Below are 12,304 nucleotides of genomic sequence, written 5' to 3'. Positions count from 1 at the left end.
ACAAAATCAATTCTCTAAGAGGGCGTGGCATTCACTTACTTTTTTTTTTTTACTTACACTTACACTTTTTGCCAGATTGACATCTCTCTGGCAGAGCCTTACAGGGCAGTATAATATCTTTGTTCTCCTCAACAAAGTTGATCCTTCCCACACTCCCAGGTCTCCTTAATTCCTACCCTGACAGTCTCACCTCTCTCCCAGTGACCAACACATAACTTTGTTGTTGTTTAGGCCTTCTCATTTGTATCTGACCCCATTTGTTGTTTCCTTAACAAAGATACTGAAAAGGTTTGCCATTTCCTTCTCCAACCATTTTACAGATGAAGAAACTGAGACAAATAGGTTAAGTGACTTACCCAGGACCACACAGCTAGTAAAGCATTTTAGTACAGATTTAAACACAGATCCGATATTCTATCAACTGTATCACCTAGCTGCCCCCCCCCCAAATATAGGAAGCCACTGGAGTTATTAAGAAGGGGGGAATAAAATCTGATCTATGCGTATATATAACATATACTCAACAAGTGGTCACCTAGTCTCTGCTTAAAAATCTCTACAGAGGAAGATTCCACCACTGCCATCCCTTTTCTAAACAACTCTAAGTATTTTGAAGTTTTTTCTTGACAGCAAACCTAAATCTGATTCCTTCAGACTTCCACTCATTGTTCCTAGTTCTGCCCTCCGTAACCAAACCAGTGGAAGGGACAAAGTCTAACCCTTAATCAGTATGGAAGCCTTTGAAGTATTTTGTTGTTTAGTCACTTCAGTCTACTACTGACATCTCCCTATTTTCTTATATTAGGTCTCTGGATGAGACTGTCTTGAAAAAAGGAAGGTCTCTTAAAGTAGTCCAGACTGTCCTTTCCAAGTGTGCCCCCAATTGAATTTACCCTAGACTTTGGGACTCTGCTTCTTGGTTGGCACATTTTTCATTTGTGGCTATTAAAAAGAGGTTCAACTGATGAGGGAGTTTTGAAGGAATACAGACATTGTTTCTGACCTCCTGGAGTTTATCATTTAATTTGGAACTTCCTGATTCCCCCAGTTATTGGTGCTCTCTCCCCTTCACTCTCACCACCATCAATTCTTATTTAGTTTTTATATATCTTGTCTTTACTTATTTCTAAACATGTTATAGCCTCCAGTAGAATTTACTCTAGTATTGGTTTGCCCACTATTTACTATCTAGACTACCAAGTAGTAAGAACTTAATAAGGGTGTGTTGATTGATTAAATGAGGAATCCAGGAGTTATAGACTACAAAGTATTTGTGCAAGAATTTTATCCTTTATTTTGAGGAAAAAGAAATTGTGGGTGCAATGTGGACAAAAAAAGATCTTAAAAATTAGCAAAAGCACAAGGGAAGACTCTCTTCCTCCCTTGCATTTGTATTAATTTTTAAATTCATTTCTAAAATGTCATATATTTATTTTTATTTAAACCTTTTTTCATGACAGTGTCCAGATAGTGCATTTTTAATTTATTATTTTTTTTAAATTTAGAGATGGATCATTTTCATTTGGGATTTCTGAATTCACCTTTGCAACCCTCAGATACAAAGAACAGGCTGATTTTTACCCAGAAGTTACAAGGATTGGGGTTGGTATATGTAAGGCAGACACATGGCGTTCTTTAAAAACACTGCCTAGGGCAGCTGGGTAGCTCAGTAAATTGGGAGCAAGGCCTAGAGATGGGAGGTCCTGAATTCAAATGTGACCATAGCCAGTTCCTAGCTGTGTGACTCTGGATAAGCCACTTAACCTACATTACTTAGCCCTTACCACTCTTCTGCCTTGGAACCAATACTTTTAGTATTGATTCTAAGGTGGAAGGTAAGGGTTATTAATTAAAAAAAAAAAACAAAAACCGCCCATTTTCTCACCAGGCTAGAAGGTCTAGCGTGAGCCACTCTGGAAATAAGTAACGCTGGGAGAAGGTGGAGGAGGGGGAAGAAGCACCGAGGACAGCCAGGAGAGTTAGAAAAGCCATGGTCCTTACTTAGAGAGAGCACGAGCGCCCTCTAGGATTCATTTGACAAGTGCCGTAGGTTGAATCAAAACTGGTCATTTTGCAGGGGAAGAAAGAGAAAAATATACTACATAGGTAGGATATTTCCTAGCGTGACAAAAGAGAACTGTGTCTGGAGAAAAGGGTTAGGACAGCGAAGGGGAGGAAAAATAGGCGGAACAGCTAAAATGAAACTGCAGTAGCAACCCAAAGTCTATACACTAGACACATGCACAGACACACTCCCTCACCATCAGCAGCCCCAGCTATTAGGCATCTGTCATTTTCCTGTTCGGAAGGGTTTAGTAGGTTGCCGGATCTGGACTGGGGGGCGCCTGCTCCACCCCTCAGGTATCCGGTTAGAAGAAAAGCCAGTCTCAACAACTTGGACTCCCTCCGTTAAAAGATAAGTGTAGTCAACCCATCTGTCTCCAGCTTCTTCAGGGCTTTTAAAAGGGAGTGGGGCAGGGGACAAATCCATCAAAGTTTCCTTTTCTATCTCAACTACAAATAGTAACCTCATCCTCCCATCCCTTGAAAATATTCTAACTGCCCCCCCACCTCCAACTGTCATATCCATCCCCCTACACACACACACACACACACACACACACACACACACACACACCAGTCACACAGCAGTGATCCTTTGAGGGTACCGAGAATGTATCATGAGCCAGTGTTTTGCATTCTTTCTAGGCTGATTTGTGATGGTAATCAGAATCAAGGAGTGACATTTCTTGTGTGTTTTGCAGGAATGCAATAAACCTGGTACATTGATGACTCTAATTTTCAGGGTGATGTTACAGGAGGGGGTGGGGGACAGGAAGAACGGCCCAGTGTTGAACTTTGCAGCCTGCTCTTTCTCCCGTATGCAAATTGCCTTTAAATATGGGGTTCATAAACAGGGCAAAGACTGAGCTGGGTTTCTTCCTGTTTTATGGCTCTACAGCCATAGAAGTCTGGAGGAAGGAGGCTTCTCTAGCCAAAACAGGAGCTCAATCCCAAACCACCAGAAAACAAATTCTTCATCCCCCTTACATTCCGGTTCCTGGAAAAGAATGAAAGACGAAACAGTAAAATCTCCTTTAAAAGGTTGGTCTGCTTTTCTTACTCTAACTTTGGTTAAGTCTCTCTCTTTGCCTCTGGGAGAAGAAAGCACTTTTTAGTGTGGTTGGTTATCTGGGGGATTTTATTTATTATTGATAGGGAGGGGTACAAGTGAAAGGGCCACCAGAGAGAACTTGTAGGGGAAGTCTATGACTAAAGTTCCTTGGAGGCAATAGAGGCATTTTTATTAAAGACAAAAGAAAATCTCCCTTCCCAGAACAAGATTTGCTCTTCAGAGTATGACAATAACTGGAGGTGGAGCTGCGCATGTTGAATGTGATTGATTGTGTAGAGGAAAAAGAAAAGACAGAACCTGTGTGTTAGAGCATGGAAGCTTAAGCAGTTTTAAAAGTATGAAGAGTCAAATAAACACCAGGCAGTTTGGTGATCTGAGTGTTGTATAAACCCAGTGCTATTGGGTTTATTTCAAGTGGTTTGTTTTTTGAAACAGAAATTGCAGGAAAGGGGTATCTTTTTGTTTTGTTTTTTAGAGAACAGATTAAGTCCATTTTTCTAGCCTCAGTTTCCAGGAGAGGTAAATTCAAGTGATTCTCCACTTCTCTCACTCTCCCATTTTAATGAAGTTGACACTCATTTAGTAAGCAGACCAGGCTGGAGATCATATTAGGACAAACTGAGGTGCCAACAGAAATTCCTCCCAGCACAGGAGAAGGGGGAAAGAATCCAAGGGGAAAAAATCCCAAACCTCTCTTAACCTTCTATTCCTGGTTTGACAGCTGATGTTTAGAAGCTTGTCCAGCCCTGCTTATAATTCAAAACTGACTTCAGATGGGGCATGGGGTCACTGTAGGGCAGTCTCTCTTGCAGGGACCAACAAAGCATCCAGCAGACAGATAACATGGGGGCATAAGACTATTAGCATCTTTTAGATGCTTCCTCCCTCTCCACTCCCCTGCCTGCTACAGTTTCCCAGTGGCTTTTTCCATTCACCTAGTTGGTTAGGTTGCCTACAGACCATTTCCTAAATCTTAACAAGTTAGTGTGTCAGGCTAGCCTGCATCCTCTGTGCTTTGCAGAGCTATCGAATTTCCCTAGTGCACCTTTCTTCTACCCTCCTCTTCTCCCTTTCCCCTCTAGGATGAGAGGGAGTAAAGCCACCCAGCTCATCTATTAATATGCATTGAGCATTCTTCCTATAAAAGAGACCTTAGAGATGGAGAAAAACCCAGTAGAGTAATAAGAAAACACCTCCCCTCGACTCCCTGAGGAATTTAGGGTAAAGTAGTGGGGAAGGCAGTGAAGTAAGCAATCCCTAGCAAGTTTGCCTCCTTCGGTCTAGACTTTACTGTAAGGTGCTTGGGAGCACATAAATGCAAGGCCATTGATCTATAATCTGCAGGGCCCTGATTGGCTTGGAAACCTCAGGCTGGGTTATGATAGGATAGCCTCAAATGCCCATGTCTTCTCTAATATGCCACCTCTTCACGTGTCCTTGGCATGGCCAACAATTAAAAAAAAAAAGAAAAGAAATGATATGCTTACGGACAGAATGTTCCCAGTGGCTACTGGGGGAAGGGGGGGGGGGGGGGAAGTGAAATGCAGATTGTGCTTTTTTTTTTCTCTCGGCAGACTTGAATTTTATTTCCGCCCCCTCCCCTACACATTCCTGACCTCTCCCTCCCCCTTCCTCTTTTCTTTCCTTCCTTCCTCCCTTCCTCCTCTTCCAAGTTCTGGGATTTTTCAGTCTTGGGTTTGGCCCAAAGCACAAAAAAGGCGTTTTCGGAAGCCGACTGGGGCAGGGGCTGTGCGGGTGCATAAGGGCCATTTGTTTGTTTTGGGACTTGGGGCAGGAAATCTTGCTCTGCCTGAGTCACGGCGGCTCCTTCAAGGAAACGTCAGAGTTTGCTTATCACTCGGGGCTGCTGTGCTCTGAGCCGGCTGCTGTCTTCTGTTGCTGCCGCCGCCGCTGCTGCAGCTGTTTTAGCTAGCCAGGGAATCAGAGTGGTTAGTGCCGAAAGAGCTGGGGCAGGAGGATCCATGGGAGAGATGCAGGGGACACTGACCAGGGCCCGGCTAGAGTCGTTGCTTAAGCCTCGCCACAAAAAGAGAGCCGAGGCTCAGAAAAGGAGCGAGTCCTTCCTGCTGACTGGACTTGGTAAGGGGACCCACAGCCGGCGACTGGGGTTGGGGCTCCACAGCTTTCCCCTTTTCCTTCTCTTCCCACTAGTTGCTTCGCTGAGAGAGGAAATCTTTGCTAGGAGGAAAGGGTTCATGAAGGCATTTGGCTAGACTCTAGTGCCTTGGTCTCTTCCTGACCTGGCTCCGGTATCCCAGCATGGGGCGGAGAATCCCTTTTTAGGTGTTGACCTAAGGGTCAGAAGAGGAGGGGGACTTGGAGGAGACTCAGAAAATGGTTTACACTCTTTCCCCCTCCCTCTCCCTATTTTTAGTATGGACTTGTTTCCCCAATGTGGGTATTCTTGGAGTGGAAACTCCTTTCCATGAGTGTAGATCAGAAACTAGAATGTAGTTTAGTCTGGGTTGTTTGGGAAAACAGGGACACGCTTGCTTCGCCTAATATATAGATGTCAGGGGTAGGAGTTGAACTCATAGATTCTAAATTCGGCCGTTTCCAAATGCAGAGAACTCTGTGTGTGTGTGTGTGTGTGTGTGTGTGTGTGTGTGTGTGTGTGTGTGTGTGTATGCGCGCGTGTACGTACAGTAATATTCAGATGTGAGAAAGGGTTAAGGACTCCAGGATTTCCTGTAGCAATGCAGAAGTTGCTGGACAATCTGAATTGAGGTAGGAAAATGAGGCTACATGAACAAAATCTAAACTAACTACCACTTCTCGTGTATAAAGTGCCTATGGTGCATCAACTCTGATTTCCTTTTGGAGCTAGTGGAATAAATGAAAGGTGGAAAATTACCCCAGTCCAGCCCTCTTCTCCCCCCACCTCTTCCCTGCGGTCCAGTTTCCCCTCCTCCGCCTGAGGGGAACAGATTGTGGAAGATAACCCTAGCTGACTAGTACACTTGTGTCCTTAGGGCAGCCTCCTTGAGCTATTATTTTTTACCCCCGACGTCTCCTCTTTCTGGGTTCGGTTCTGCCTCCATCCCTGTGCCTTTCTCCTGCGACTCCTGCGCTGTTTTTCTCTTTTCTGGTTTTTCTTGCCGCCGTTTCAACTGCCCAGCCAGCAGCTTCCCAAACCGGGAACCACTAGCCTCATGCCGGGAGAGATGACCAGAGGAGGGGGAGGGGACAGACTAAAAAGTTAGGGCCCGGCGCCAGCTGGACGCACTAGGTACTGTTCGGCACGGCCGCCTAGGGAGCTGAGCGGAGGCTGGAGGCTTGGCCTCTCCCTCATTGTTCCAGATAGCCCCGCCCCTTCCCGGGTGGAGCTATCTATATAAGAGCCTCTGGGGAGGGAGCTCGGCAGAAGCACTTTGAGAGGTGCCCGGAGCTGTCTGAGGAGCGCAGCTTTGGACTTACTCATTCAGCAGCTCACATTGCTTTGCTCCTTTTACGGCAAGCCAAGATGACGGTGAAAACCGAGGCTTCTGGAGCTACGCTCACTTACTCAAAAATGAGGGGCATGGTAGCAATCCTTATTGGTGAGTGTTGAGTTTTATTGTAGGCTTGCCGAGTATTAGACAATTGCAAAAGAATCCTGTTATCCTGTGTGCGTTTTTGAAGCTCACTTAAATGTTTTTCTTTTATTTTGCAGCTTTCATGAAACAGAGGAGGATGGGGCTGAATGATTTTATTCAGAAGATTGCCAGCAACTCATATGCCTGCAAACAGTAAGTATTTGCATTTTGGAAAAATAAAAATTAACGGAACTGTATCTTTTTTTCTTAGAGTAATAGGAAAAAATATCAGTCTTTTGAAAACCTACAGCCTTCCTGAAAAAGGAAGGATCATTTTTCCTTTTAAATGTAATTTTAATTTAAAAGTTTTTCAGTATTTCAGATTTCGGGGATTAAACTTTAATAACTTTAATTCAGAACCTGCCTCCATGCAAAACACCTAATATAAAATGATTTACTCTTTTTAATCTGTAAATGGATTTGGAGGTTTTCCATTTGAAGTTATTTCATAATCTAAGAAAAATACTGAGCCTTTCACATTCGTGAATAAGGTATGCCACCTAGTGGTCAACTTTTCTAATTTCTTTTTTACCTTTGCCCTCTGCAGCCCTGAAGTTCAATCTATTTTGAAAATTTCTCAACCTCAAGAACCTGAGCTTATGAATGCCAATCCTTCTCCTCCAGTAAGTATGTTATTTATGATGCATCTCCAGAAGAAAAATGTAAATGAGTCAGGGACAGAGTCCTCCTACATTGATGTTTAAAAATAGCATTTCTGGAAATTAGCCTAGAGACAAGAATGCCTCATTAGTTCATCCCATAATACAGTGATAGTATTGAGTCAGTGGACTTAAAAAGAAAATTGAGGCATTTTAAAGAGTAGACTGTTCAAGAGACATATCAAACATGTTTTGAGTTTTTTCTTTTTTTCCCCCCCAGCCCAGTCCATCTCAGCAGATCAACCTTGGCCCATCATCCAACCCCCATGCAAAACCATCGGATTTTCATTTCTTGAAAGTGATTGGAAAAGGCAGTTTTGGAAAGGTAAATTTTGCCCATCTACCTCAATCATGAGCCTTGGTGATTGGGGAGGGAGGTGGTCTCTTTCAACATGATACAAATCTTTCTACTTTCTAATTTCAGGTTCTTCTTGCAAGACACAAGGCAGAGGAGCAATTCTATGCTGTCAAGGTTCTTCAGAAAAAAGCAATCCTGAAAAAGAAGGAGGTACAATCAGCTTTTTCCCAGAGGGGGTGGTGTGGCAGCATATACTAAATGGGACAGTCTTTATACATTTAAAAATGCCACCATTAAATGTTATCCTTTTTCTAGGAAAAACACATCATGTCAGAGCGGAATGTACTTCTGAAGAATGTCAAACACCCTTTCCTGGTTGGGCTGCATTTTTCCTTCCAGACTGCAGACAAGCTCTACTTTGTCCTAGACTACATCAATGGTGGAGAGGTGAGCAGAAAAAGTCTTTGGAAAGAGAGTTGAGTCTGTATATACAGTTTCACTCTTTTTTATCATTTGGGGGAGAATTTTTAAACAGTTGAGGAGAAGTTAAATAGGAATTGCCTTAGCATCCTCCAACCTGGAGGGTTTCAAATCACTAGTGGATCATTAGGACACTTCCTGCCATTGTCCTCCTAGGCTGTAGATGTCAAATCTGATTAAATGTATTGTTAACAGGCTTTGTCAGCAGGCGCCTAACTGTGTTCTGTCTGTCTCCTGCAGTTGTTTTACCATCTCCAGAGAGAGCGATGCTTCCTGGAACCCCGGGCTCGATTTTATGCTGCTGAAATCGCCAGTGCCCTGGGTTACCTACACTCTCTGAATATTGTTTATAGGTAAGTGTGAATCATTTTATGCTTACAATGTACTATATGGTCTGAGTTAAACATAGACATTACTATGGATAAATAGTAGCTGACCTTTACAGAGTACATCCCTATAGTGAGGCCCCCAGGACTTAATTATAACTTCTCAATGATGGGGGCCAGTATACTGGCTCAGGAACTTATTAAGTGTGCATGCATGTTCTACATGTATTCCTAATTATTATGAATTTTAAATACCAAGTAATTTTTATTATGAAGCAAAACTCAAGTCTATGTTTGCCTCTTCCATTTTTTGTTTTATAGAGACTTGAAGCCAGAGAATATTTTGCTGGATTCACAAGGGCATATAGTCCTGACAGACTTTGGACTCTGTAAAGAAAACATTGAGCACAATGGTACAACGTCCACCTTCTGCGGCACCCCTGAGGTAGGTGGAATCTTAAGTTTAGTGCCTTCTAGACTTCCTGAGGAGAAATGTACAATTAATTAAAGGGGAAAATATTCATGGGTATTTTTCTTATTACTGGTAGTACACTTGAAAGGGACTTATATCTGAATAAATGTAAAAAAAAAAATTAGAAGACTTTCTCTCTGCTCAAAAGAGTATATTGGTAAAAGTCACTTCAAATCCCAAGTTTATTTGTTCCCTGGAAGGGACAATGAATGAAATCACATAGTCTAAATCACGCTGCGTAGGAGAAAGGGAGGGGAAGTATTAGAGGAACAGAAATTTTATAACTTTTAAAAGTACCTCCCATTTATTACCCTAGGACTTTTCCCTTGAACTAAAGACAATCTTCCCTATGGGGGTTTCCTAGGACTTCAATTAAAAATGAATCTTTTGTTTTTCTACAGTATCTTGCTCCTGAAGTGCTTCACAAGCAGCCTTATGACCGAACAGTTGACTGGTGGTGCCTAGGAGCTGTCTTATATGAAATGCTCTATGGTCTGGTAAGTAGTCTATGAATGAATAGAAAAGACCTTGAGGAGGGCTTTTCTGGACTTTAATTCTTGCCTTTCCCATCTCTTGGCCAGTGCTCTGTTTAAAATTAATCTATGCAAACACACTTTCTATGTGCCAAGAATATTCTGCCTTTATCAGTAAGGCCACTAAAGGCTGATAAGAGGGTGGCAAATTGTTGGGTGTATTTTACAGCATTTTGCAACTTTTCGAATAGATTGCCTTATACATTTTTTATAGATCTCCTTGTCTAAAATAGTCTAAATTTCCCCTGTATCTCCCCTACCCCATAAATGACCTTTTGATTTATTTTTATTCAATTATCAGCCCATACATTGACTACCCACTAGATTTTCAATATCATTAAATTATCCCTCTCTATACTTTCAATGAAATAATGTTCTTTTTTTCTTTCCCTTGAAGCCTCCTTTTTATAGTCGAAACACAGCTGAGATGTATGACAACATTCTGAACAAGCCACTCCAATTGAAGCCAAATATTACAAATTCTGCCAGACACCTTCTTGAGGGCCTCCTGCAAAAAGATAGGACAAAAAGGCTTGGTGCCAAGGATGATTTTGTAAGTCAAAATGTTGCAGTTCTTGTTGGGAGGGGGATGCGGGGGTTCATGGGAAGAACACTGAATGCTAGACCATGCTACCTTGATTGAATTAGGCTTGTCTAAATGAGTCTTTGTGTTTCTTTTCAACAGATGGAGATTAAGAATCATATCTTCTTCTCCCTTATTAACTGGGATGATCTCATTAATAAGAAGATTACTCCTCCTTTTAACCCAAATGTGGTGAGTATCACTTCTAAGTATAGTTAGTCCTCCAAAGGGCATCTCTTTCTTTAGCCTGGGTATAGTCAAAGGGAACCAGTATAATTAAATAAATTGCTAGTGGGTTTTTCCAACTAGAAAATGAGTTAAACTTTGAACAAAGGAAGTTGATGATTCTCTCTTTTACCCCCAACCCTCTCTTCATTCACTCTTAGCCACATAGTAACAGGCAGAGTAGTTGAGTGATAAAAAAATATATTTTTTACAATTTTGGAACAAAAGCTATGGCCCTCTTTTTTTTTTTTTTGGCAAATCAGAGATTCTGCCCCTAGTGGTGTAATAGCTTTGCTTAAACTAGCTCCGTGATCCTCTCTAAAATATGGAAAGGGTATCAAGGAGCTAGTTTCCAAAATAATTAGTTGAAACAGATCATAGATGTAGAACTGGAATAAATTTTAGAAGTTATCGAATCTAGCTCCTGCTTAAAAAAAAACAAGATTACATTAATTAGGATCCATAAATTAAAGTAACTTTTGCCAGAGGAATGGAATTTATTAAGTGGAAGGGCCAGGATTTGTCCTGCTACAGTCTAGCACATTTTCCACTGGACCACACTGCTTCTAACAGATCTTGCTCTCTGCCCAGGACTACTAAGCCCCAAGATGGCTAAGGCTAGAGACAGGGTAATAAATACCCAACATGTCCAAAGTAGACCCAGGCTCTTAATTACCAACAAAACGCTAAGTGATTTTACATATATATCCCTTAGGTCTTCTATCCTAAACCTAACCCATTGTGTTTCTCTTTGCCTCCACTAGAGTGGACCCAATGATCTTCGACATTTCGATCCTGAATTTACCGAAGAACCTGTTCCAAACTCCATTGGCAAGTCCCCAGATAGCATCCTGATCACTGCCAGTGTCAAGGAAGCAGCAGAAGCTTTCCTGGGTTTCTCCTATGCACCTCCTATGGATTCTTTCCTGTGAACATTCTTGGGCTGATTTTGAGAGAGAAGTTCTGAGATGGTTTTGTGTGTGTGTGTTTCATTTAGTTTAGCCCTTCAGCTGAGCTGCCAGCTGACCAGACATCTTTTTAAAAAAACAAATTTGCACATCTCTGGAAGCTTGGCAACTGTAATTTCAACCCTACTGTTGGCTGAAAGCTTTGTGAAGAGCACATACTCCTTTCAGTGAGGTCACAAGCTTTTCGTTTCCTTATTCTTCCCCTCCAAAGCAAAGTGGTGCTATCTCTTTGAAACAAGCGTAATATTGCTGTCATGGATAGCCAGCGTGGAGTTTTTGTAGGAAGGAAGGTGGAATACTGAAAGTATTCTTGTGAAGATCTGTATGGCCTATGATAATAGATTTTATGAAATGTGCCTTTATCTGATGAGGTCCATGTTAGCTCCAAAGCTTTTTTTCCTATTTCTGAGTGTTTCAACTTTTAAATCTTTTCCGCCCCCTCTGGGTTTACTATGTGAACAATGGTATGTATGTGTGCGGTATGCTTACTACAGATGGATTTAGTTATAAGCTTCAATGTGACACTTGCAGGACACTACAATGTGGGACATTGTTTGATTCTTCCATATTTGGAAGATAAATTTATGTGTAGATTGTTTTTTTGTAAGATATATATATATATATAGTTAATAACTAAAATTTATTGAAAATGGTCTTGCAATGACTTGGACCCAGATGCTTGAAGAAAGCATTGCTGCTACAAATATTTCTATTTTTAGAAAGGGTTTTTATGGACCAATGCCCTAGTTGCAGTCGGTCAAAACTGTTGGTTTGTTTCATTGTTTGTTTTAAAATGTCACCTGTAAAATGGGCATTATTTATGGTTTTTGTTGTATGTATTGTGTAAAAAAGGTCTGTACAATGTGTTATGACACTAGTTGTATATTTAAACTTACAGACTTACATGTAATGTATACCATCATTGTAATGTACCGTGATTAACATGGTTATAATATGTACAACCCCTTCCCCTACCACACAACTTTTTTTGTGTGGGCAATTGGTTTGCAATAAAATCTTTAAAAATA

General features: G+C 41.6%; 1 protein-coding gene across 4 annotated transcripts in view; it reads left to right on the top strand.

The window, feature by feature from the left end:
- Positions 1–12,304, top strand: part of SGK1 (serum/glucocorticoid regulated kinase 1) — a 159,479-nt gene extending 147,175 nt beyond the window's left edge. Inside the window, exons 1-12 of one of the 4 annotated variants that reach the window (XM_003340386.4) lie at positions 2,298–3,105; positions 6,810–6,885; positions 7,280–7,355; positions 7,612–7,716; positions 7,816–7,899; positions 8,005–8,136; positions 8,410–8,522; positions 8,817–8,940; positions 9,369–9,464; positions 9,898–10,053; positions 10,186–10,275; positions 11,073–12,304. In XM_003340386.4, the coding sequence (XP_003340434.1) occupies positions 3,072–3,105; positions 6,810–6,885; positions 7,280–7,355; positions 7,612–7,716; positions 7,816–7,899; positions 8,005–8,136; positions 8,410–8,522; positions 8,817–8,940; positions 9,369–9,464; positions 9,898–10,053; positions 10,186–10,275; positions 11,073–11,240 (1,254 nt within the window). In that variant the 5' untranslated portion in view covers positions 2,298–3,071 and the 3' untranslated portion in view covers positions 11,241–12,304. Of the gene's footprint in view, positions 1–2,297; positions 3,106–4,643; positions 5,237–6,087; positions 6,697–6,809; positions 6,886–7,279; positions 7,356–7,611; positions 7,717–7,815; positions 7,900–8,004; positions 8,137–8,409; positions 8,523–8,816; positions 8,941–9,368; positions 9,465–9,897; positions 10,054–10,185; positions 10,276–11,072 lie in introns of those variants that run through there. The other 3 variants (XM_003340388.4, XM_016428912.2, XM_003340387.4) reach the window with 3 other exon arrangements.

This window comes from Monodelphis domestica, chromosome 2 (genome assembly GCF_027887165.1).
Source record: "Monodelphis domestica isolate mMonDom1 chromosome 2, mMonDom1.pri, whole genome shotgun sequence".
NCBI lineage: Eukaryota > Metazoa > Chordata > Mammalia > Didelphimorphia > Didelphidae > Monodelphis > Monodelphis domestica.
This window is presented reverse-complemented; position numbering and strand designations above follow the sequence as displayed.